The sequence below is a fragment of the Talpa occidentalis genome, unplaced genomic scaffold, assembly GCF_014898055.3.
Source record: "Talpa occidentalis isolate TD23 unplaced genomic scaffold, MPIMG_talOcc4v2.1 talOcc4.15, whole genome shotgun sequence".
NCBI classification, from domain to species: Eukaryota; Metazoa; Chordata; class Mammalia; order Eulipotyphla; family Talpidae; genus Talpa; species Talpa occidentalis.
Genome location: NW_023601543.1, coordinates 79,441,155 through 79,468,760, shown reverse-complemented (window position 1 = coordinate 79,468,760; position 27,606 = coordinate 79,441,155). Strand labels below are relative to the sequence as shown.

Genomic DNA, 27,606 nt, shown 5'->3' with positions numbered 1-27,606 from the left:
GGTGGGGGTTGTCATCTTTACTGAGAGCAAAGGTGAGGCTCTGAGATAGCGAGATCCCCAAGCACACTCTTCAGATGTCTCTTCCTCAGCGAGGGAAGGTGAAGGACTCAGGAAAAGACAGACGCATCTCCCAGCCTTCAGGACCTCACTTCTTTCAACCAAAACAATGAAGCCTTCTGAGGCCCACAGGTCCTTGAATGGCCTCTAGTTCCCATCCCAAGGTGGGCACACTGAGAAAAGCCGATCAGACCCTTTCGGGGTGTCCGACCCCTACACCGTAATGAACTTACTGTGAGTATAACAACTTTTCTGAGTTCTGAGAATCTTCTAGTTGATTATGGACAGGAGGGTGGTCTTGGACCACACCAATAGGTGCCAACACTGTAAGTGAGCCCAGGTGCTGATGGAAGCTGAACGGACCCAAACCCTGGAGTCTCCCCTGCACGAGTCAGCGCTGTCCAGTCCAGATGCAGCAACGCATCTGGAAGTTAGGATTCTGGACCCAGCAGCTGCTCCAGGAGCGCTAGAGGCACAGGCCTGGCTCAGTGTTCTCTCTGCTTCAGAGAACTTTTAAGAGGCTTGGTTTGGGGTCCAAATTTCTGTCCTTCAGACAGGGAAGAAATGGCGTCAAACTAGTTATGAAGTGCTTCCTACCCCTGGATTCCAGACTGGTCCACTGATTTGGGAAACAAGAGTGGACGGATGAAGATCAGTGAAAGTAACATTTCAGAAATTATGCTAGTATTCCAAATGCATTGTAGAAAAATCAGAACATAGAGATAAGGGGAAAGTTGGCAACAAACTTCTAAGACTCTCCCCTGAGACAGCCACCGTCAATCTCTTGGAGATAATCCACCATCCACCATTTACTCTACTGAGCATCTCCTGAGTATCTATTATGAGGTTATAACAATAAGTAAGAGAACCACGATTCTAATGGAGCTTAATATCTACTGGGGAAGCCAGGCCTCTCTTTGAGTCCCATACCAAACATTTATTTTCCATTAAAATGAGTCCACAGAGAACAGAGCTTCTCAAAGTGTGGTCCTCAGACCAGCAACATCAGCTTAGTCTCAGGCCCCACCCTAGACTTAATGAACCAGAAATTCTAAGGGTGAGGCCGGCAATCTGTGTGTTTTAATCCACACAGTTGATTATGATACATGCCAAAGTTTGAGACCCACCAATGCAGAAAAAAGTGTGCCCTGCAACTGGCCAGTCTATGTTTCCCAGTGCCCTTTTTTGCCCACTTTAATGGCTGCACAAGGGGCTCCCTCGGGGCCACTGCTGTGCTACCCTCTTCTGCGAGCAGTTCCAGTTCTCATTTGCAGTGATCACCATTTTCTTAGTGTGTTTTTAGTTTTACTACCTGCTTTCTCATAAATGCACAATACATACTGGTTCCCAAGACTGTTTCACTCTTGAGGACCTAGATGGATGAAGAAATGATCGAGATTGAGAACTGAACCCCAGTGTCATAGCAATGGAAAGACAGATCCTGTGTGTGCATGGGTCTGCCAGCCCCTTCCTTCACATAAAGCCACATGAGCACTCAGAGCTATTCTTTCTACTGTTTCTTTGCTTTAATGATCAAGTTAGGTGAGAAATAGCAATGGTTACCATTGTTTGCACCATGCGGGTGGGTGCAGGAGCAGGGCTGGGGGAGGGAGGCGTTTCAGAACCAGATCTGAGAGATGGGTGCTGCAGCACACAGACTCACCAGATTGGAGGCTTCAGTCTGAACAACTTCTCTGCTGCCTGGACAGCCTTCCCCACATCGCTGGCCAACATGCTGACATTGAAAAACTGACCCACATCCCAGTAATTGTTCATTTTCTCCAAGCTCCCTTTTCTTCCCAACAGGCTGTTCAGCCGGACACCTTAAAAAATTTGAATTTTAGATAATGTCATGGAAAATATTTCTAGTTTCTAGCATATTATTCAAGCCTTTAGCTAGAGGAAAGCGTTGGCATTTTACTAAGCTATTGTCTCAGCCACGCCACCAGAAAGCAATTGCTCCTTTCAAAATAGGTATTGAACAAAAGTTTAATGCTAAACGTCAGCTATCAAAGCATCAACATCTACAATAATAAACAGCTTTACCTATTTTCCTTAGTTCCATGGAAGTTTCAAATTGTTGTCCAGCAACTATCAGCAAAACTGCAAGGTTAATTCCTGAATAGAGAGATGGCTGGAGCTCGAACCCTTTGCGGTACCTGAAGGTACAAACCACCAAATTCTTATTCTATCAGCTCCTCAGGGCCTCTGGCCTTGCTGTACCCTCCTGGAACCTTCCCTGTGGTTATCTGCAGGGCCCATTCCCTCACCACCTTCTTGTCTGTATTCACTTTCAGTGACCACCCTATCTAAAGCTGCAGACAATTTCTCCGGGCCCTCATTCCCTACCCCCACCCCACAACTTTTCCTTTTCCCAAAGACTTCACCATCTGCTGACATCCTATGCATCTCACTTTGTATCTCTGCCTGCCTTGACCAGCAATGGAAGGTCCATCAGGGCAGGGACTCATGTCTGCTGTGCCTCTATTCCCAATCGCTAGGAAAGTTTCTGGCCACGGTAAACCCTCAATAAATAACTGCTGAATAAATAATAAACAAATTCAGGAATGAACAGCTCTGATGGCAGTAGAATAAGGTTCTGGAAGGAGGAGCTGGGCAGAAGCAAGCCAAGCCTCCTTCTATAAATGGGTGAACTTGTGGGAAGAGTGTCAGAGGTAGAAAACCCTGCTTCTAATGGTTTCCTTTCAGAAAAAGGAATCTAGAAATTCCCAGACCATATTTATGGCATTTTTCCCACTGCCAGCACACAGGCAGACATGCACTCACAGGGGAAGGACCTGGTGCCTTAGCCTTAGCCTGAGGCTGTTCCTTGCAGAGATGCACGGGCTCCTGACAAGCGCTGAGGGCTTACCACTCAATGGCACTGCTGTGGCTGGCGTCGTCCTTGCAGTCTGAATCCAAGAAGATGTCCTTGTAGATCCTCCCACAAAGGCAGAACATGTCAGGGGCCGGCTGGTCACAACTCTGCAGCACCTGGAGCATGACCTGTAGCGCCCTGTTGCGGTCCCCTGCGCTGTTTCTCCTGAAAGATTCCATTATAAGCTCACACAGGACTGAGTGAAGACATGAGAGTACAGACGCAGTTATTCTGTGCAAGACTGGTTGTAAAAATGCTTTGCATGAGCAGGAAAAAATTTCCAAAGCACATTCACTTGCATACTCAAAGGTCGCCACTGTTTAAGGTTCACACCAGTCAATCTCATACAATCATATCCAAGCCCTATTTGATTCGGTCCCTTTAGACTTAGATGACAGACACATGAAAAAATGCTCAACATCACTTATTATAAGGGAAATGCAAATCAAAACCACAATCAATGAGATAATCAGCTCCCCCTGTGAGAAGAGTCTGTATCAGAAAGACTGGAAACGAATGTTGGCGAGGATGGGGAGGAAAAGCAACATTCATCCTCTGTTGGCGGGACTACACTTTGATGTGGCCTCTAGAAAAAATGGCATAGAGAGTTCTCAAAAAATAAAATGGAACTACCATATGATCAAGCAATAACTGTTGCAACCCTGAGAAAGAGGCAAATACACACACACACACACACAGAATGTCCATAAAGTTCATGGGGAAAAGAAATCACCAAAGAAAATGAACAGCACGATCCTATTCTTTGCAGTAAATACTATTTACCTGTATTTGTGTGCACAGACTTCGAAGTCTGAAAGGATACACGTAAAATTATTCAAAAACTCATTACTGGGATGTGTACAAAGTGCTCCTGCATAGATTTTACTAGTTCTAACAAATGAATAAAGAGATTATTTTAAAAATTTCTTGGCAACCGGCTCTTTTATGCTTTCTCTCCTGAGGACCTGTACCTCAAAAAAACGGCATCATCCAAAATGACAGATTAGTACCTAAAACAGCCTGTCTCAACTGGGGTTCTGTAAAAGAATTAAGACCTAGAGAAAATTATTTGACTATTTTTTTTAAGATTTATTTATTATGCATACAAGAACTGGGGTGTAAGCCAGAGGTGGGGGGGGGTAAGAGGATTCACCAGAGAGAGTGGGGAGCAGAACAGGCGGATTTACTGAAATACACTGCTGAGGAGAGCAGCAGATGAGTCAGGAGGTCTGCTGTGCCATGTGGGTTGCTCCCTGGCCAGCAGGGGATCGAACTTGTGCTGCAGTGGCTGGTGATAGCTTGATAGCAGTCTTTAACCCCTGCACCACCAGGGAGGCCCTAATTTATTTTCTCAAATCTCCCAAAGATGGCATATAGCTAGCCCCATTCTGGATGCCTAAGAAGGTTCATTCAACTGATACAGCGGATGCCCTAGAACATCAGGGCTTAATTCTCAATGCAATCCTGGTTGAGAGGGCTAACCTAGATGCTTGGCATCCTTCTGGAAACCTGGAATAATTAAGTCTGTATTTCAACTCTGACTTTTTCTATTTTCCCTCTTGCTCTTACTCTAATATATTTGCTCTTTCCTCTCTGTTCTATAAAATCCAACTTTACCAGCATCCAAAGGAGATCTTTTGGTGAACATCCCAGCTATGCTACTCTTTCATTTTTAAGAGCCAACGGATACCAACTTAAATCAAATTTACTAAAGCATTTAAATAATTTCTGGTCTGTGGTAAGAAAAAAAGATAAAGACTTTAATGAGGCACTGAATTTCTACCTCTACTATCAGCTAATTTTTGAGGTATGAAATGTTCAGAATTCTGAAAAGAATGTATTTCACTGTTTTAAATGTTTGTTTTTTTTGGCCGCAATATATTTTTTTAAAAGCCATACAATTAACATTTATTAAACAAAATTATTAGCAGCAGCACAAACACAGTTCATATCATCTGTTAAGTACACTTGTTGAAATCTCAGTTCTGTGCTTCTCTAGATGCTTCAATCTTTGCATTAAAGGTCATCTTTCTGGTAGATGCAACAATATCCTAAAGGCATAACTGTTAACCTTAGAATTGATAGTAGGCAATTAAAACCCTCCCAAAATCAACCAATAGAATTTCATTGTAACCTTACACACTTATTATAAAAGGTAAAGGATGTAGTGTTTATCAGATCTATGCCCCATTTTCTAAGGGAAAAGAAATAGCTCCAAAATATTTAGGCAATGCACATGTCAAATGTCACCTGTTTCAAAGATAAGAACTCATTTCTAACATCAGCATGTAAAGGAATGTTATAAAATAGGGCTAGTTTCTCAAAGGCTTATAGTAGCTGCTTTAGGAATGTGATCTTTCTCATCAAATATTAGCTAATCACTCCTAGAATGTGAATTTCATTAACAGATAATAAATCTATGTTTTGTAAGTTTCAGGGAGGTAAACATTTTTATTTCTTGTTCACTGCTGTACCATGGCAGAGAGTTAAGTGTTCAAAATATATGTTGAATGAGTAAATATGTGGACTTTGCTAAAGTTACAGATATTATTTTAGAGAGTTCAAGAATTTAAAAGGAATAAAGGAGAAGCTCTCAAGTTATGAGAACATGCACACTAGCTTTCCTATATCGGATATTACATACTTTCTAAGACTATATCAATCTCAGAATAACATAGCCCCCCTTACATCTAAAACTTAAACTGGTACTTAACAGACAACACATTTAAGGCCTGCATTTTCTGCCTAGCTTTTAAAACTTCCCTGAAAATCCTTGCTTTGGAGTAGTTTACCTCAAAGTACTTTGCCTTATTATTTCAACATATTAGCTGCATCATGTTAAATCCTGCCAACCTTGAAAATGTCAAAGGAAACACATTAAGATGCTAGTTTTAGCAATGAATGGGTGAAATCATTACCCATTTAAAATAGTCCCAAAATGAGTAACAGAATATATGAAATGAAAGTCCCTTAGAGGTTTGAAATTCTTCTATTGTATGATCCTGTTCCGTCTTCTTTGTTGAAGTTTGTAGTCATTTTCAGAATCCATTCCAAAAGCCAACTTGTTAATTTGGTTATCAGGCAAATCATCAGGGCAAAAGGTACACAAAGAAAAACAATACGAGGTCGAAGAGGATGAAGAGCCAGATATCTAACCAGTAGGAGTGCTTTGGCTACTGTGGTCCCCCAGGCCAAGGGCGCACTGCATGGTTCGGCAGCTGCTTCCCGGCCTCATCCACGCCTTGCAGCTCCCGGACCCTGTCCAGGCCACCTTCGGCCACCGCAAGCCCCTCCATGTCCAGCCCGGGGCCGCACCGCCACGCCCACACTCAATGGGCCCGCAATATATGTTTTTTTAAATCAAAAGTGAATTGACAGTAATACACCATAAATTCTTACTTTGACACTCACCAAAATAGTCACCTAGAAAACCCGATTTTTGTGACAAAGTAAAGAAGGCTTGGTCACATTGAAATCACTGAGAACTAGAGAGAAATACTACTGCAAACTATATTAGTCATTACACCCATAAAAATCTCCCCAGTCCTTATTGTAATATCGCACAGTGCAATTGCTACATAGCCATCTAAAGTAGTAAACGCTTAATTACTGATAGGAGTTCAGGTTTGTTCGGTTACCCTTGGACCAGACTTTTTCTCATTAACTTGACACTTCCCCTCATTACTCAAAATAAAAGGTCTTTGCAGGCTAAACAAGACCAAAAAAAGCAAACATTTGCAAAAGAAATAAAAAGATTTTCAGCTTAAAAGCCATCTTAAGACAGGTGCTAAACAGCTAATCCTTTCAGTGGTTAATAACCAGTTTTCAGAACCCAAGGTAGCCAAGCGCAAGCCTGTGGATAAAAACTGTTTAATCAGTCAGCAACATCCGTCTGACAATAAGGCCGTTTCACAATGTATGAGAACGAAATGAACTAAGATAGTGGAGTCTCAGCTTGGCTGCTTATTAGAATCGGCTGGGGAGTATAAAATCCCTGGTGTCCAGGCTGCCCCTCAGCCCAAATAATCAATCTCCGGAGAAGGAATCCAGGTCTCAGCTCTTACCCTGGACATTCTCCAGCCCCCAACCTCCATTTCCTTCTACAACACCCCCCCCCCAAACCTCCCTCCCCACTCAGCCCTAAGCAGCCTGCTGATCTGTTGGGGCGCTCCATCAGCGCTCACCTGTGCTCCCCCCGCTCACTCCCTGTTTTCTGCCTTTGTGGATTTGCCTGTGCTGAACACGTCACGTAAATGGAATCATGCTAGATAGGCCATCTGCTGTGTGTGACGTCTCTCTCTTAGCTCAATGTTTTCAAGGGTCATCCATGCTGTCGTACGTAGCAGTACTTCCGCCCTTTTTACGGCGGAGTAACCCTCCGTTGGACCTGCATAACCATGTCGTATTTATTCCTGCATCAGTTGGCGGGCAACTGGGTAGTTCTGCTTCATTACTTCTTAGCACATTGCCTTGGACAAAGTTCAGTCTCATGGCACAACCTAACTGCAAGGGAAGTTGGGAAATTGGGAAATGTGGTCTGGCCAAGTGCCCGGGGGAAAAAGAAATGGGGTTCAGTGAATACATCCTCATCTCTGATACAACATGCAGATAAGGGGTGTCACTGGATCCATCTGCATCGGGCTGCCTGGGAATGTGGCAGAAGAGGCAGGATCGAGAGTCCAGGCAGGAGCAGCCTTCAGGCCTGTTGCCTTGGTGGACGTGGAAAAGCCAACCCGAGAAGTGTTCAGCGCCACATGAGGGTCAGTGACCCATCGTGGGGCCCAGTCTCTGCGGATACTCCTCGAGTGGTGGGGGCAGCAGGCATGGCAGGGGCGAGGGTAGGCCCATCTAATGTGATGCTTCTGCCCTGATAAAATAACTGGGTCGTTTTTGTGGACCAGAAAAGCAACCCTCTGGCTTGTGCGGCTTTGGCGCTGGGCTCTATTCACCCTAGAACGCAGGTTGTCTCTCACTGTTCCCTTCTCTTCATATAAGTACCAAGACATCCAGCCAGCGAGGGCACCTGCTTGCTTGTGGCAGGTATCTATCAGGAGCCAGTCAGGAAAAAGAAAAACTACACTAATTATTTAAAAGAAAGGAAATTTAATGCAGGAAGTAAGTTATGTAGATGATGGAAGATCTGAGAAGCCAAACAGGAAGCTGAAGCAGCTCAGAAATCAGCCATCAGCTGCTCCCATCACTCCCTTGACTTCAGGAACACAGGAAAGGTGTGGTATTACCAGAACCAGAAGCCAGAACCACCTGGGACCACTGTGAGCCAGCCTGATGGTGGCTGTACCTGTAGGTGCCATGCAGCTGTGCTGGAGCTGCACCCCCACCCAACACAAAAAGACGGAAAAAGTGACTCCCCGCTGGCTACTCTTAGCTGACACGCAGCTGACCTGGTAGCCTGGGAAGCCACGGGGAGGGGTCAGCAGTCCTGCCGAGCACAGCCAGGATATAGCTGAGGACGAACAGGCTGTAATGGCTCAGCAGGACACTGGTCTTGCAGAAGCACTAATTTTTCTACTCACATTAAGGTATGATTGACATACTGTAAAATGCACCCATTTTAAGCGAACACTTTAATGAGTTGGTCAAATACACCCATGTAACTAAACTACAGTCAAGATATAGAATGTTTTATCCCCCAGATTTCCCCTTTGCCTCTTCCTGCTCACTTCTGCCAACATCCAGCCCATCTTTAGATAATTTTGGTTGACCTGCATTCCGGTACACCAATCCTTTCTTTTGTAGTGTCCAAATCCAGTGTAGACCCATGGAGAAGAGGCTGTCTAATGGGGAATACCCAGCATGGGAACACGATAGAAATGAAAATAAACCTTCATTAGGATAAGCCACTGAAGTTGTTAGGCTAGTTGTTATGGCGGTTACCCTATTCTCACTAAGACACAAATCATCACCCACAAGAAGGTCTGGGCTAGCTTAGTGAGAAAGGTTCATTCCCCACGGAGCCTGTAACTAGTCCTGCTCTAACAGACACCCGGATGCCACGCAGGAAGATTCCATCACCACCGACCCAGACCTAATCTATACAGCCCTGCACCTTCCTAAATCCCATGCTTTGGGCCATGCCCTACTTCAACGGTTGTCTTTGAATGGGGGTGCTACCAGCTATTATATTTTTCTAGATACAATGAACACATGACTGAGATATATTTGTTTTCATGCATAGATACCGCATAAGTAAAAAATACAACGGATTTGGGCCTCCCCGGTGGCGAAGGGGGTTGAACGCCACACTGTGAAGCTGTCCGCAGCCTCTGCAGCACTGGTTTGATTCCTGGCCGGCCAGGGAGAAGCCCACATGGCGTGGCAGACCTCTCCTGTTCTGCTCTCCGCTCTGTCTCTGCTGAATTCTCTCACCCTCCCACACCTCTGACCTGTACCCCAGTTCTTGTATAATAATAAAAAAAAAGTCTTGTATTTAAAAAAAAAAATACAGCGGATTTGCCTTCGACTACCACAAACCCTTAACTGCAGCACCCACATGCTCATTCTATGGATCTCTTCCTACTGTAAACCATACTTAATCATTTAGCCATTCATTCATTCACTCAGCCATTCAACAAACACTGAGCATTATTATCTGGAAAGCATAATGGCATTAGGCAAGGGGTGTACAATGGCTGAGGATATCATGGCTCCTGCCCCTTGGGCTTACGGTTGAGTGGGAGGGATAAGTATTCAGCGAGTAAACACAGAAATGCAACAGCTATGAAGGGAAGGAGTTAGAACTATGATAATGAGTAACAGCAGGGACATTGTTTCTGTACTTGGTAATGTTTGCAGTCATATCAATCTTGCGCAGAAAGGGACATCTGAAGGATCATCACGTTCAGTCTGGTAAGCAAGAAATAAAAGTCTGCAGCATTCGAGACAGAGGAAACGGTGCAAACACCCAGAGGGGAGAACAGCCTGCCGTTCTTCAGAACTGAAAGCTGGAGGGAGAGGCTGGAGGGCCCCAAGCCAGACGGAGCAGGGCAGGAGTCGAGACAGGGCCAGAGCCCATGCAACCACTTCTATTCCTCTGACGCAGAGCTGCTCAGTCAAGGGACTCCTGCCTAGAAGCACTCAGCAACTACTCACTACGTTTCAGAGTTTACTCCAAGACCTTCAGGATCCTAAATTCCAAGAAGTCATCCCAAGCACCACTGGTGAGGATGACGGAACACTGACGGCTGGGAGTCTCTGTCTCCCTATAAGCAGTGGTTTCAAACAAGGCCGATTTTTGTCCCCTGTGGGACACATGGCAGTGTCTGGAGACACCTTTGGTTGTCACAACTGAGAGATGATGGCATTACTCATCTAGCGGCGGAGACCAGGGATGTCACTAAACATGCCACAACACATGACAGCCTCTGCCAGAGAAGATTCCAGTTGCAGATGTCAATAGTGCCCACTTCAGAAACCTGCCATGAAGTAATAAATTCTGAATTTTATCAAGCACACTGTTCTTTCTTCTAAAGTACCTATGTTCACATAAACCCTGCCACCCTCAAAATAGGCTGAGGACCGTGTCCTCAGCCCAGCGATGTTCTCCTGTTACCAGCTCTTGTATCAACTTTTCTTTATGAAATTCCTTCCTTTTAAATATCTTCTCTGGTGGTAAATCTATTTTTCTAGTAGTTTTGCTATTTAGAAATGGTCAGAAGAGATGGGTGAAGATGTGGGTGATCAAGTTACACAGTGGCAGTCACAGCCAATCACATGCTTTGTGCGAGGGGCACTCCACGTAGTGTTCACTGCATGGGAGATGTTCGCAGCCCATTTTACAGATGAGGATGCCAAGGCTTTGAGAGATTTAAGGGCTGGCCATGGCTCTAACATTTAAGTATAGGAGCCAGAAATTCATATTCAAGTCTGTCTGCCTTCAAAGTCAAGTAATGATATTGACTTTCCATATGCCATGTAAGCTGGCACTTAAGAAAATTCCATAAAGTAAAAATAAAAATCAACAAGCAACTATAAACCAGAGACACACTATGGTGTGCGGGGAGGGGAGGAGGGATTAGTGTCAAAATGGGGGGGTGGGAATTGTATGGGGACTATAATCAAGATGAAAATGCATACATTGTGCAAAAATGAAAAATGACATAAAAATACATAAAATATTAAAAAAATAAATGTATCAACAGTTTAGAAAAAGAAAATTCCAAAGAAAAATATTCTCTCCCACTGACATCTTATTCTTCTGAATAATGGCGGCATTGTCAAGACAAATGCAGTGCATTGCAGAAAGACTACTTTGAAGAGAACAGGCTCATTTGTTTGTGTAAGTTCGCATGTGTATGTGTGTGTGCATGTGAACACATGCACACATGTGATTGTATTTTTAATCACTCGATTTTTTAAAATATTTATGCATACAAGAACTGGGGCACACGCCAGAAGTGTAGGGGGTGAGAGGATTCGCCAGACACAGAGTGGGGAGCAGAGCAGGTGGATCTACTGAAATCCACTGCTGAGGGGAGCAGCGGGTGAGTCAGGAGAGGTCTGCTGCACCTGTGGGTCAGCTCCCTGACCAGAAATTGAACTCGTGCTGCAGTGGCTGCCACGAGCTTCATAGGTTGCGTCTTAACCCCTTGCGCCACCAGGGAGGTCCCTAATCACTCAATTTTTAGTCACCTCTCAGGTGCACAAAACCCTTTTGCTGACGCATAAATAAGCCAGTAAGAGGAGGAGGGACCAGAGGGAAGGAGACAAAGCAGGAAGTAGACAGAAAAGAGATCACAGGCTCAAGGAAGTCACTGGAGAGGGATGAGGAGAGAGCCAAGCGGTAAGTCCCTTTGGATAAAGATAAATATTTTTTAGAAGCAAAGTATGATCGGTAAGGTGCAAGCGGCCCAGGGCAAGTTTTCGGCTGCCCTTCAGGCAAATGAAATGGAAGACCAAGCTTCCTGGGAAGGGTATTATTGATTACACTGGGATTTTATTAAACTGTCATGTAAGTAGAGCGCTGTGCTAAAATTAGGGAGTTTTAGTCTCCAGTCTCTTCTTGACCAGTGGTCATAGTTTGGGCTCTTGACTTTATTTCTTCCCCCTCTCTTCTTGGAAAGAAAGGCTCTGGACTAAATGATTCCTAAGGTGACAGATTTTTGTGGTTTTCTCTTGAAAAACAATCATCACAAATCTGTATCCTTTTGCAACATGCTTTCGGCTACCTGGAGACAAGTGCATTGTAAAAGTGGGGAGGGACCATCATTTTTCTACTTTTGAGTAACATGTAGTAAAGAGCCACCATTTCTATAAACATAAAGGAAGATGGCAAGATCAAATAGTGAATGCAAACAGAAAAGGGAGGCTGGTGGTTGTCACAGAGACCACGAGGCCACACCACCCCTCTGGGGACACGCATCCTCCACCTGAGCAATGACCTGGCTGGGTAGCCTAGAGGCTAAGGCTGAGGTGACCACTGCAGGTTCTGGAACAAGCTTGCAGTGCCCCTAGCGTGGGCAGGATTTAGTCACATTCATCTTCCATTCTCTCTGCCCCCCCCACCCCCCGCACACGTTTCTAGGGCTCAGCGTATCTTCCTCTCTCCAGTACTTCCCTTAACTTATGTGACACCAAATACGGGGCACTCAGTAGCCCCGCTACTTGCTGAGTAATTCACTGAGTTAAATTTTGCCCGAGTTGGCAGTCCTGACCTAAGCATCAGGGAGCAGAATATGAGCACACTCCCACTTTGCCACAGTCAAGTTTTGTTCTGTCGTTTTTAACCTAGGACTTTTGAATCTGTTATTCTTCTTCCAGACCATCTTCTGGCAGCTGCCTGGACCTCTCGTCAGAATCTTCTGGCTGCATTAGCATATCTAATGAAGTCCTGTTTGCAAGAGCAACTGGCAAGTGCGCAGAACTGCTGAGAAAGGATTCTGTGCCCCTGAGAGGCAAGCAGTTTCCCTGCTCAGTGGAAACTTCAAGTAGCTTTGAATAGGCTTCTGAATGCAGTGAAGTAGAAGCCACCAGCAAAATCTGGCCCTCTCAAGTCAGCTTTTCCTATGACAGGGATCAAACAGCAGTGATTACCACCAACCGAAGTAACTAATTGGTGGCCACAATTCGTTCCACTTCCTAGAAGTTAGAGGCAAACCATAATGCAGGAAAATTCATTAGTGTCTATCACTATATTCCCCTTTGTAGACAGAAGGTGACTCCACCAGTATCTCCAAAACTGTATGTAATGCCAAATCCTAGCATGGCTATGCTGACAGCTGGTCAAGTCAGGCCTAGAGCAAAGATGGGGAACGGAGACCAGATCACGTGAATAAATGAAGCAAACATCACAATGCTACAGAAAACACCTAGCAGGTTCCCACCTAGGAAAATGAGCTTCTCGGCACTGAGTGCACTGCCTGGCAGAGAGGAGAGGGCCAGAGTAAATGGACAATCAGACTGGAAGGAAAAAAGCCACTGTCAAAGAGAAAGGAGGCCCTCTGGTGTGCAACCCCAGCCGCTCTGCTTCCAAACCAAAAACTGACTTGTCACCCATCACTTCACCCAGCCACCACCATTAGCTGTGGAGCTTCTGCTTTAAACTTTTCTACTCTTTTATTACTTTGAGGGGATAGTGATTGGATTGTTTCATTCTGTTTGATGGCAGTGACCTCTACCCCATGGGGAGAAAAGCATGGTGATGAGAGACTTAAATGGCCCTCTGAATTACACTGAAAACCATTTTATAACAGTGCCTCAGGCATTCTTCCAGAAACTTAACCAGTAATAACTCATGTAATTTTCATCCATCAAGGATCAGTCGAGTGTTAAGTATAAATAAAAGTGGGACCCACTACTTTGGAAGAACGGAGTTATGGGACAATTTTTCAGGTTTCAAGACAACATCCTTCCTAAAGTCCACGCCATGGGATGCCAGGTTTAAAGAGGGCGGGCAGGTGCATTCTCACAGAGACTACGCGGCCCCTCCCCGCAAGGCAACAAAACCCTGTCACTGCTTGCCGGTGTCTAATGCAGGAGCACACACACGTACACTACACCCCCAGAGAAACATGTGCACAAAAATCATGCGAGAGTGCTCCCAGGAGCACTGTTCTTAGTATTCCGAAACTGGAAACAATCTAAAAGTCTCTCAGCAGTAAAATGAATCTAGAAATTGTGGCATATCCATAGCAACAAGAATGAATTAGCTAATATACACCCAACAGCACGGATCAATCTCACCAACACACTGCTGAGTCGAGCAGCCAGGCACACTGGAATACATACTGTGTGATTCCATTTACATGAAGTTCAAGGGCAGGAAAAACGAACCTGTGGAGACGCACTGCAATGGCAGTTGCTTATGGATTATGGAGGGTGGCGAGTGCCTGCAAAGGGGCACAAGGGAACGTCGTATGGGGATGGAAATGTTTTGTTTGAATATGGATGTCGTTTCCATGTAGATGCCCACTTATCAAGACCTATCGAATTACAGCCATCCCTTAGTATCTGCAGGACCCCTGCAGAGACCAAAATGAGCAGATGCTTAAGCACCTTATAAAAAATGGTGTACTATGTGCACATAACTATGCCCATCCTTCCCTCTACTTTGAATCATCTCTTGATTACTTATACCACCTTGCAAATGCTACATAAATAGTTATATTGTTTAGGGAATAATGGCAAGAAAAAAGTGTACGTGTTCAGTGCAGACACAACCACCACAGCTTAACTACAGAGTATGTACTTTCTATCCACAGCTGGCTGAATCCACGGATGTGGAACCCCAGGGTAGGGAGGGGCAACCGTATATACTTAGGGTCTAAGCATTTCACTGCCTGCATGATTTTACTTTGATATAAAAAAGAGAGTGACGTGATCTCCTGTATATGAGACTCCTGGACTCACGGGCTCCAGTTCTGCTGCTGTCCTACAGATGCACCAGGGACAAGTCTACAATGTGTAGCCTAATCCAGCTGCTCAAGCAAAGCCTCTGAGAAACCAGAGCCAAGAGCTCTCTGCACAGGGCACCTCCAACCCTCACTTGGACGTGGCACTGGCCACGGGAGGTTAATGAGGAGATGCCAGAGCCCTTTGGCTCTTATGCCACGTTTAAACACCCTCCCAAAGTTTTTGCTGTATTACTCAGTATGACTGACTCCTGGCTCCAGAAGAGGACAGGCCCAGCAGGGAGTGTAAAAGTGTACCTGGAATGTTCTCAGCTTTCTCACCTAATGCTGCTCCTCTTCCCATACCTTACCAGTGGAGGAAGAGAGAAGCAGAACAAGGATATTTAGGCATCTGGGGCTTTGTGAGGCTGAATGCAGCAAACTCCTACCCTCCAAATCCACAGTAGCCATGTTTAGAGGGGCTAGAGATTATAAGTCTCATAGTAATTTGTATACCAAAGTTCAGATCACCCTAGTACAGAAGGACTGCACCCTCTGTTCCTATCATACGATGTGAATCCTGTTCCTTAAACACCAGCCCCCACGGTATAAAGATACTATCGACTCCTTACCCACGTGCACAGGTCCTTTCAAAACACGGCCTCCTCCGCCGCCTTAGTCGCACAGCACATTCCGTGAGTGCATGCTGAACACAGACGCCATGCTCGCGCTTTTGTTCTGGCTACGTGGAATGACTTTTTCACCACGCCTCTCCCATAATTCTTGCTAATTCTTCAAAAACCCAGACCCAGAGGCCCCAAGCAACTTTCATAATACTCCCAAGCAGAATGACTTCTTCCCTCTGCTTTGTTTTCCTAGAACTTCAGACAAACCTATATTAAGACATTACTCAGAGCGACAGGGATCTGGTTACATGTCTGACCCCAACACTAGAACGTATGTTCCACAGCCCCTGAAGACCTGGATCATGCCTTACCCATTCCCATGCCCCTGGCATTGGGTGCATGATCTGGCTCATGCTCAATGAGGGTTGGACGAGAGAAGGAAGAAGAATTTGCCAACTGTCACGTTTCAGAACGCTACACACGCACTGACAGTCTTACCTATTGAGCGCAAACGCGTAGTGAAATTTAATGTTATGCTGGTCAGCCAAATCACACGTAGGCAGCGTTTCCAGGGTTTCTACCAGCTTCACCATTGCATCATAGTCCTGTTGACAAGAGGTCTCAGGTGAGAAAGAGAGAAGACACAGCTTTTTGTACATTTTTCTGAACAGGTATAAACACAAGACTGTCTCAGCACTTAAGCACAAGCCTTTCCTCACAGACAACATTTAGTGCTGTTACTTACAGACCTTAACTGAACAGAAATAAGATTTAAAAAAATGAGATAAGGGAAACAAACGAGCCCAGCAGCCATTCCCCATGTAAAGGGCGGAAACATCCTGCCTTTATGTAGCCAGAAACAATCGAATTCACCTGAAACAGGCTGCCCAGCCTCAGCACCACTGTCAGTGTGCAGCCTGAGCGCGCCCTGTGCATTGTGGGATGTGCAGCAGCATCCCGGGCCTTGACCCACTAGATGCCACCAGCACCTGCCCCCACCCCCGCTGGAGTTGTGACAACCCAAAGTGTCTCCAAGTTGTCACATGTCCCCTGGTTGGGAACCACTGCTTTAAAGTGCATCATTACCCAGGGAAAAACTGCTGCCATGTTTGTCTCAGCTGGGTCCCCCGTGAGCAGTGCCATCTGTTACCCTCCCAGCCAGGCTGCAAATCGCTGTCACTGGCCAACTTGCTGACAGCCAGTCACGGCAGGCGGCAGACTTCCCATCCAAACCCCCTGCCTGCTTTGTGGCTCTGCACCTTGCTGCCACCGCCCAGGGAAAGGGAAGGCAGCATGCTCCAGGCAGCACCCGGCTTACCTCTGAGCCTGAGAGTCCTAGCAATGGAAGGTTATAAAAAGAGAAGCATGAAGGCAAGGACAGAAGGAAGCCAGACGCTCAAGGGGAAAGAGACTTGAGAAATGGCCATTCGCATTATCTTGTCCCACGGGACATGACTTAATCAGGGCCATAATCCCTAATAGCATCTGCTACTGAAATTAATTAGAGGCATCTGTTTATCACTAAGGGCATGAGTTTCTCAGGGGTGCAGGTCAGACATGGATGCCCCTCTTGTTCAGATTTAAAGGCCTGTGGCCAAGTCACCAATGTGGCTTTGTAGAAATCTGTGGCTAAGGTACAAGGCCCCATGTTCCTCCAGAGGGAAGCTTAGAAACGGTTCAAGGGCATTAAACTTGAAGGGAGGAAATGCTTGACTTCCTTATGGTACTACATCCCACAAGTTCTGTCTCAAGAACTCTCCAGAAGCCTCTGATATTTGTCTCAGAATAAACACCTGTATTCCCTGCACCCTGGATGTGGCCCTGCTACTCGCACTCTCCCTGTCATTGATGGGTGGGGGGAAACAAAGAAGGAAGTGACAGAGGCCTAAAGGAAGTAGCAAAGCAGAGGCGTGAGAGGCAAGGACAAGAGAGCGCGTTGCCTCAGTGTGAACCCTGACTTTGTCAACTGCGGTGTGACCATGGGCAAGTAACTTCTCTGTGCCTCAGTTTCCTCATTTGAAAAATGGAGATAATCAGAGTATACACCCCACAGACTTGTGGAGAAGGTTAAATGAATTAGCATTTGCAAAGAGCCTGAAACAATGTCTCACACAAGGGGCGTATAAACTGTGAAATTCCAAGTTCACTTTATTCAGAGTACTGATGTGAGATTTTGTTGGCACCGTCCTCTGACGTGACAAAACCTCCGCTACGTCCCGCTGCAGATAATGCAAAGTGGCCTACCACTTAGCCACATGCCTGTTCTGTCTATAACACAGGCACCTAGCCGTACACCTAGCATGCATGGACTCCCCATGAGGCATTCCTCACACCCAGAAGAACTCGGCACGTCAGCTCAGCTCCACTTCTTCCGTACCTGGATATCACGGTAGGACAGCAGTAAGTTAATGATGATGTCTGAGGTGAGAACCTCGGTATTATCCATGCGGAGTTTGATCCGAGACAGCTCCTTTGCCAGTTCATCACCCTGGTATTTCTCTCTGGCTTTCCGGATATCATTTAACAAGGTTTCTTTGTAATAAGCACTGCAGAGGGAAACATGAAAACCTTCGGTCACATCTCCACATATCCAGGACTCTGCTTCCTTAAGCAGTGCAACCAATTGTGGCTGGCACTGGTGTGACTCAGGCTAACGTTAGGGGCCCCTGGTCCACACCAAGTCCTCCCTATATTAGGCAAACAAGAGACACATTCAACGTGGCAGTGGCATTTTGCAGAAATGAACCACTAAATAGAAAGAAAGAAAAATCACTTCATAACAACTGTGACAATTCTTTCAAAGCTGACCCCAGCTGGATTGGGGAGACATACAGGATGCGCCATCCACCTTGCTGTGGTACCTTGCTCGAATAGTCAGTACCCCACTAACGAACAGATCATCACAAACAAAACGCCAAAAGACTTGAAACGCAGTAAAATGAGAATTTTGCAATCCATTTACCTATCAGATACTACCTGCCCTAGCCAGTAATCACGAAGTTTTTTCTGGCTGGTCAAGAGTCGGAGACTGTGTCTCTGAGGAATCCAAGAAGTTGGGTCTGGAAGCTTATGACTACCTTTGCCTGTCACCCACCATTCTCCTTGTCATTTTTTGACTTCCAGAATGCTTTCCTAACATGAAACATAAAACTTCTGGCATACAATGATAAGAGGGATGTATGTACAGCCACATTTAAGGCACTTTAACTTCCCACCAAAAATTTCACCACAGTCTCGCAAAAATTTCAACCAATGCTAGCATCTGATACTTGGTGTAAAAATCTTTTAAAATGACCTGACTTGGTACACAGACATCAACTTACAATGACCAAAGATTGACTGAAATGTGTTCCTTCTCCAAGTCAACTTTTTACATGGAGACTGAGCACTGCCAAGGGCTGGCACTATCAACCCACTTAGTAGCCGAAAGATTTAACTAGAGAGAGTAAAATTAGGCTGTTCATTAAAAAAACAAGCACCATTAAACAGTAATCTTTTCAATGAAAGAGAAACATGAGAATGTTACTTTTAATAATTATAAAACTATGCCACACAGTACAAGCTACACAGTATAAAGCTTGCAATAAAGATTTCAACAAACATTTAAAAAAAATGAAGGATATCCCACAAAAAGTACTCTGCTTTCATTTTTATTTCCTTATTTATCTACTGCTTACCATCCCAACAATGAGCAAATCAGCAGATTCTGCCCATGTTTAAAATTCTGGCATCTATGCATCTATGGGGTCACTGAGTTGGGTGACAGCCACTGTCCCTTCAGCGGACTCTCCAGCCATCAAAGCTGTGGCCCAAGTTCGGCTTGACAAGTCAAAATCTGTACTTTAGTTTTGTTTCCAAGGGTGGTTCTGAAAAATAGTTTTAATAAACCAAGAAACCTAGTAAGAACAGAAACATCTAAAGAAAAAGAAAACGCTGAATTCACTATGTCTGTGTGTGGGGGGCATTGTATTTGTAGTGAATAAGCAGCCATGACTGCTTCTGGAAACCAGGGAGGATGTTGCGAATCAGCACGAACTTGAAAATGGCTTCAAAGTCCTTTTCCGTATAGAGCTCAAGGCTGCCTTTACCAGTCTATCATAGTTGGCACTTGAGCTAAAAGCTTATCTGCCATCCCTGTACTGTGAAACAATAACGTATGTCCTATAACCACGTATTACCCAAACCGTAAGCACCATTTACCCTCTAACCATTGCCAAATACTTGCCAGTTTCAAGGGGTGCAATCAACTGACAGCTATTTTCGGTCCTTTGACATTATACCAAGAGTTGTTTTCCCACTGAGACATATATACACTAAGTGAGAAACAAAAACTTGAGTCCATTTCTTACAAAGACCTGGTTCATCTGGCAAACTCAAGCTACTTTACCTCCTTGAGAACCTAAAAAGATGATACTGGGAGCAGTTTCTCCCTCAGCCTCCCTTAGCTGTTCATTCTGCAATAGGACAAGCTGTGACTGATGAAGCTTTCCAGGAATGTGACACTAAACGTCCCCTATTTGCTTTCTCTGCTGGCATGTAGTCACACATGTTTGAGTTTCCAGTTTTGTCTTCCCATTCAAGTCTGCAGAAGAAATTGCATCCAGAGATGAGGGGATGAAATAGAAAAAGAGAACAGATTGCTAAGAAGTATGGAGCTCACACCAATACAAGAGTAACACGTCACAGCTCAGGGCACCAAGACTGGAACCAAAGTGGGGCATGTAGGCCTTTCCATTTCACTGTAAGTCACCACTGCCATGCTTCAGATTTTCATTTGTTTTGGAAGAACAAATTCTTCTCCCATGTCACATAACTTACAGGAATAAAATTCTTTAAATTGGCTGCAAGCAAAGTAACTGGATCCTTTAGGTAAGCAGAATAATTTTTCTGCCTTCAATTTTTAAAATAACATTTTAAGGTGTGGTTTCTGGAGCAGAGGCCTGAAGAAATGATCTGACTCTTACAAGTCTACACAGCGAGGAATTGCCTGCGCCAGGAATCAAACTCAAGCTTGTCCAGCTCTGAGTCAGTATTCCATATCATCTGACAAAAAATCTACAAAGAACACGTCTCAGAACTTCCTGAGGTCAGGACAGTCTCTGCTCCATGCAACACCATCACACTTCTCTAACACAAGAACTATGGTCAGAATGACCTCACAGAATGACCTCACAGCAAGTGACTGGGGTGAGCCAGGGGCAGGAAATCATGTTCAGAAATAATCTTGAATCACAGATTCTCAGAGTTGAAAGAGCATAAAAAATTCAGTACCTTAATGTCCTTATTTTCTAGGTGACAAGAAAAGTTATTAATCAAGGTCACACAGAGTTAGGACCAGACACATACTCAAGCCTGACCTCAGGCATTGATGCACCCCAATGGCCCTACTTAGTGAGGTAGGAAGAGATGAAAATGGGCCCTAGAGTGACTCAAAAATGGTTGGCTAGGTTTCTTCATTCCCCAGGCACTGTGGTCTTTTGAGAGTGTGTGGCCTTCATGAACGTGAAGGGTCATTTTTGGCCAGGCCCCCAGGCTTGCTGATGGCTAATAGGAATTACCATGAGGTCACGTGGATGTCCTTGAGAAGGCCAGTAAACCTGTCCACCAGGGGCACACACAGTGGGCCCAGGATGGTATCCCAGGTAGGCTGCATGTACTCGGAGGCACGTCTCTGCGCATCACTCTCGCAGCAAAAATAATCAGCACATGGTGTCACGATGTACGGGATGAAATAGTAATTTCCACTCGATGCCTGGAAAACAAAACCAAGTTTGTTTCACAAAATAACTGGCACAGAAGCACAGCTGTGGATTTGGGCAGGTGGAAGCTGGTAGGACAGGGAAGGAGAAAGCACTAGCGTATGAACAACAACTTGCTGAAACTTACCAAATTTAATTAAATGAAGCAACATATGTAATAAGTTAAATGATTTCCAAGTAGGATAAACTGAAAGAAATTCACATGCAGACACAACACAAACACAGTCAAAATCTCGAAAGACAAAGCCTTGAAAGCAAAGTATGTTTTATCATATGCAAGAGAACCTCAGTCAGATTAATATATGACTTTTCATCTGAAACAATGAAGACCCAGAAGGTAGTGGGATGACATATTCAAAGTGTTGAAAGAAAAAAAAAAAGTCAGCCAAGAATCTGATGTCTAGCAAAACTATCTTTGTAAAATGAAGGTGAAATAAAAGACATTTTCAGATAAAACAAAAAAGATACACTTGCTAGCAGACCCATCTTACAGAAACACTACAGGAAGTTCTTGAGGCTGAAACCAAGTGACACCAAACAGTAATTGTAATTCACATGATAAAAATCAAGAATGCCAGGATCTCTAGGAACAGATACTCTCTTTTCCTCTCAGCTTCTTTAAAAGTTACAATATTATATAGAGTCATAAGTCTATCAAAGATATTTACCAACATAACTAAATATTCTTAAGTCTCCATAACAATTAGGTAAATTGAAGATATAAGAATATAACCTATTTGTATAAAATTGCTACATTTTAAAATTATTTCCGAAACAATTATTTCTGCTGAAATTTCACTTGCACTCTTCTTTTAGCAAACCTTTTCTACCCAAATAGCAAAAAGTAAACTTTTCTCCAATCTTGCTCAAACCCTAAATAATGGAGTGTGAAAATGTAAGATTTTGACAAATGTTTTGTGTTGTCACAGGTTATAGCTCAAGTGGGCAGAGCAGCAGAGGCTGATAAAGGCTTACCCACAGTGAGGAAGGGATCTGATTCTTTGCACAAACATTTAGCCACAGGGAAACGTGAGGCAAAAGAGAGGGAAAGCATGCACTCTGAAAATTAAGCAAGTTTAATGAACCTGGAGCCTTGGAAAAGTAAAAAGCAGCTCCTGTGAGAAAATCTTTCATAAAGTGTATAAAAGTTGAAGAAATTTTACAGAAAGAAATTGGGACTAATGACTACATGTTAAAAAGCAATTCATAAACTTCCAAATGAAAGCATAGGCTCTTGAGTTCAGTACTTTTCTTATAAAGAAGACAAATAGGCCCAAACATCTTCAAATGATGGAACACATTCAGACTTGGTGGAGAGACCAGAAATGAAAAAGGAAAACATTGATTAGCACAACACAAGTTCAATAGCAAGCTAGGCTTGGATATTTGTAATTGTTACATTTATAAATGGAAACATCTCAAGAATCCAGCTAATTAAAACAAATTTAACAAAGACAGCATAGTTTCCTACATAAAGGGGCATTAGAACCAGTATGCTAGCCACACTAATATGTAAACCCTTATTCCAAACACGTTTTCAAGTATTTCTAAAAGGATGATTCTGATAGAGTGAGGTCAGAGAGCAGAGTAAAAGCCAACAGTCTCTGATACTGTGAGGGTAGGCAGAGGAGGGATCCATACTTTAAAGTCTTCAGTTCCTCACTTAGGAGTTGAAATTTCCAGAATGACCACCATCTACAAATGATCACCACTATGAACAGATTGCCCTATATCATCACTAAGTTAAATAATAGGTGCTTTTGGAAAAGTTCTCATTACAAAAGTTTGATATACCATCTCTAATGCTATTAATTTTTAATACCTACCTAACACACCATCTAGTAAATAGACATAATAGTATATGTCACCATTCTCCTATTTAAGTTTGTTTTTCAAGTTTCTTTACTGTATAATATGGAGATGAACACCTTTGCATATGGCATATTTATAGTCTGGACTTTTCCTAGGAGTAACTTCCAAGTAGTGAAATTACCAGAGCAACTTTAAGGCCTAGACATGTGTGGCCAAGCTCTTGTCAAAAAGGATGCAGCGGGCCTCCCCGGTGGAGCAGCGGTTGAGCGCTGGGTTGCGAGGCTGCCCGCGGCCTCTGCGGCGCCAGTTCGATCCCCGGCTGCTCCCCGGCCACCAGAGGAGGGTCCCACATGGCGTGCAGACCTCTCCTGCTGCCCGCTGCTCCCCTCAGCAGTGTACCTCGGTCCTTCTGCCTGCTCTGCTCCCCACTCTGGCTCTGGTGAATTCTCTCACCCTCCCGCGCTTCTGACTGTACCCAGTGCATGTATAAACAAAACAAACAAACAAACAAATAGATAAATAAATAAACATGCCTCTATAAAAAAAAAAAAGAGGATGCAGCAATTTGCACTCCTATCTGTATCGTGCAAAGGCATCTCAATTTCATCTTCCTCTCAGTGGAGTTAGGTAGTATCTTTTTTCCTACTAAGTGGAAAAGTTTTACTCAGTTGGGTGAAAAAGAAATACCTCATCTACATTGAAATAGGAGGGAACATCTAAACTCAAACATGGCCAAGACAGCGGAGAATTTGGATGGCACAGGATTGAATCCTAGATCTACCCCATATAAGATGGATGACTCTGGAAAACATACTTATCTATCTAAACCTCAGTTTGCTCATCTTTAAAATGTGGACAATAAAACTGTCAACATCATTAGGTAATAGAGGCTTAAATATGGCCTTGGCACACAGAGGGCATCCAATAAATATTATCTATTCAATAAATATCTCTATTCTTGGTCTGGTTCAGCTCGGAATTCTGAACCTGGGTTCCAGTAATCTGTGGGGGAAGGGGTGTCTGAACATGAATGAGAAAAAAAATTACATCTTTGTCATCATTCACCTTTAGCTGAAAAGTAACAATGCCTTCAATATCACTTAAGAAATAAGTCATCTTAGTAGTTTCAGCTGAATCTGGAACTTTGTCACTAATCGAAATCACAGAATTTTCCCCATCATATTACAGCTTCTGCAGAGATCTTAAAATAATTTTTTTTAAAGATTTATTTATTTATTTATACAAGCACTGGGTACAGTCAGAGGCGCGGGAGGGTGAGAGAATTCACCAGAGCCAGAGCGGGGAGCAGAGCAGGCAGAAGGACTGAAGTACACTGCTGAGGGGAGCAGCGGGCGGCAGGAGAGGTCTGCGCACCATGTGGGACCCTCCTCCGGTGGCCGGGGAGCAGCTGGGGATCGAACCGGCACTGCAGAGGCTGCGGGCAGCTTCGCAACCCAACGCTCAACCACTGAGCCACCGGGGAGGCCCTTAAAATAATTTTTATACCAAAATTGACTATTTCAAAATTGACAGTTTAATGAAGTAGCTTATAGATTATAATTAGCAACCTTAAATATTTTGGTAAATATATTTTACTGCCCAAAATATTACAGTATAATTGGACTTCTTTGTTCTCCTTTTAACTTTTTAAGCATCTTAAAAGATACCGTGAGAAGAGATCCATAAGCTCCACGAGACTGACAAAAAGGTGCCATGGTCCCCCCAGACCTAGCCGATATTGTGTCCCCTGAACACCAGGGTCCCTTCAGTGGGCTCCACATCGAAAGATTTTCATGAAGAGTAGCACAACTGCCATCCACAAACAGCTGCCTGGATTTTCCAGGACAGCCCAGGAGAGCAGAGCATGTTGGGATCTCAACCTAATGGCCCACTGGACTCAATCATGGCCAGTACACAAGGACACCGAGGACTCGCCCGTCATCTGGTGCTCCGCAGGCGCCCTGTGCAGAAAGGTCAAGGAGCCCGGAGGCTCTGACGGAAACAAGTAATGGGGCCTCATTACAACAGAGTTTATTTTTATTTATGGCTAGAGGTGGGTGGCAAAGTTGGTCAATAGCAGCACAAATTATATAAATTCATTCTTTGGCGCAAATAAAATGCTAAGAATTTATCCAAACAGACTTCATAATGAGACTTCCAGCTTGACCTTCCACAGAGCATTTTTTAATAATGATACAAAAATTTAATCCATCAACAAATGGCCTCGTCAGAAGAGGGGGAAACATCAAAGGCAAATGACGGAAGCCGGTTTCATACTACCCAAGACAAACTCATTTCTGAGCACGTAAAAAGAATGCATATCTTGACTGCTGGCAGAAAGTGGTTTGGAATTTGTAGCTTGTAATGCAAAAGGGTTGCAAATCCTTAGTGAAAACGGAATCTGAAAAAAGCACAGAAGATTCCTCACAAGAAGATATAGGGAGCAAATGAGCAAGCATTGGAAAATCATTCATGAACACTCATTTAACATGACCATGTCTGACAAGGTCAGTTTATTAAGGAAGCAGATCCAAGTCAGGTGCTGCTCCCCAAAAAAATAAATGATTACAAGTTCAAGCTGAGTAGATATGTTTCTTGGGTCAGTTAAAGGAGAATTTTTAAAAATCAGGACACATGCACAATTAGGGAAATGTCTTTTTTTTTTTTTTTTTTTTAGAAAAGATCTATGTAAATAGCATTCTCCATTGCTTCTCTTCTGCATTTATCTGGACATAAGAGGGATATAGATACAGAAGCGGAATAACAATTTCAATCGAATAATCAGGCTATTGTGCTACTTAAAGGTAAATATCCCTGCTGGAAGCATGCCATGCAGAGCCAACTGTGTGCCTGCAATAGTCCATCTGCTTTGTTCAAACAACTGAATGGCTACAATAAAGTCCGAGAACTATTTCAGAGCTGGCATGGATCTCAGTAACCACCTGACTAACCATCTCAGTGTACAGAGGAGGAAACGGAGACCCAGCAAGGTTAACCGACTGGCCCCGAGAGGAGCCGGAGCCAGACACACCCCATGTCCTGCCCCCTCCCTCCCTCCCTCCCGCGTTCTGGTCACTAGCACTCCAGCTTCCTTCTGAGGCGTCCTTAACCAGGAGGCATGAGACACAAAACCAAGCGCCTGACACAACCAGATGGGCGAATGGCAAGCTCCAGTGTGTGACCTCTCCCTCAGTTTAAAGAAAACAATGGGCAAAAATGAACAATGATGTAAAATATATAGAGAGAAAGAGAGAAAAGTAAGGGCACCACGGCCACCAGAGGTTATTCAGTGGATGGGCAGAATTACACTTTTTTTTTTTTGGTTTTGACACTGGCCCCGTGGTTTCTACCTCCAGGGTCCCGCAATGGAAAAGAGAAGGTCACAGGCATTAGAGAAGCAAAAAGGACTCAATCAGAGGATTTTACGTTAGGTAGAAATAGAAAAGGGCTATGCACATTAAAAATTCAAAGGCAGAGATTTTTAAATAAATATTCTGTGTAAAAAATAAAATTCTCCTCCATCTACTATGGGAGGTAGCCTTTTTATTTGAAACTGACTCTTCACTAGTAGAGGCGGTCGAAATTCTGATTCAGAACTCAGCAAATTCAAAGGATATAGAAGGGAGAAAAATACTGCCCTTTTGCCCAAGCATCCCTAAGTCATCTATATCACCTTTGATAATTCTGGATTCCAAGCAATACCCCAGATCTGAGGAAGCCAAGAGGGAAAGAACAGGAGAAAATTCTGTTACCCTAAGCTCAAGCCAGGGCAAGACTTCCAGTATTGCAGACAATGCACCCGATGTTGCCTCTGTCTGTTTCTCTAAGAATATCTAATTGATTGAGTTTGTAGAGGTGGCTCTTTTCATAGGAACAGTGAGTTTCTCTCCAATCTCACTGACTTTCCAGAAAAAAAAAAAAAATACCTAGTGCAGAGGTAAGAACCAGATTAGGTTTTTTAAAGGTGTTTCTAATAACATGGTCCTAGCCTGGAAATTTAACTTTTTTTTTAAGATTTTTTATTTATTTATACAAGAATTGGGGTACAGGTCAGAGGTACGGGAGGGTGAGAGGATTCACCAGAGAGAGCGGGGAGCAGAACAGGCAGACGGACCGAAGACACTGCTGAGGGGAGCAGCGGGCGAGGCAGGAGATATCTGCCATGCCATGTGGGTTTCTCCCTGGCCGGCCGGGAATTGAACCCGCGCTGCAGAGGCTGTAGACAGCGTCACAGCTTAACGCTCAACCCGCTGCGCCACTGGGGAGGCCCTGGAAATTTACCTCTTTAAAAACCCACTGAGCTCTGGCTTCAGAATAGGACAAATGAAAATAAGGTTTAATGTACTTTTAACAATTCCTTTTACAAGTATTGGGTGGATTATCTCATCTTCTAGTAATTTTCCTGGGGGACAGGAAAGGGGCATAGTCCCACATTTCTTCTCTGGAGAGGTTACGTACAGCTTGCAGGTGGAATGAGTGACTGGGTGCATGATGGTGGTGATACCTGATGGGGGTATCCTGATATCACCGAAGTTAAAAGTAAATAAATATTTTAAAAATCTGTGAATTATATTTTAAACTCAAACACTCGATTATGAAGTCAAATGTCATCACTATATCATGGCAGC

General features: G+C 44.0%; 1 protein-coding gene across 1 annotated transcript in view; it reads right to left on the bottom strand.

The window, feature by feature from the left end:
- Positions 1 to 1,716: 1,716 nt before the first annotated feature.
- LOC119245742 (mitogen-activated protein kinase kinase kinase 15-like) overlaps positions 1,717 to 27,606 on the bottom strand; it is a 48,103-nt gene continuing 22,213 nt past the window's right edge. The window contains exons 4-9 of the mRNA XM_037511702.1: positions 20,966 to 21,159; positions 17,785 to 17,953; positions 15,906 to 16,012; positions 2,930 to 3,100; positions 2,104 to 2,216; positions 1,717 to 1,880 (exon numbers count right to left, since the gene is read on the bottom strand). Coding sequence (XP_037367599.1) covers positions 1,717 to 1,880; positions 2,104 to 2,216; positions 2,930 to 3,100; positions 15,906 to 16,012; positions 17,785 to 17,953; positions 20,966 to 21,159 — 918 coding nt within the window. The remainder of the gene's footprint in view (positions 1,881 to 2,103; positions 2,217 to 2,929; positions 3,101 to 15,905; positions 16,013 to 17,784; positions 17,954 to 20,965; positions 21,160 to 27,606) is intronic.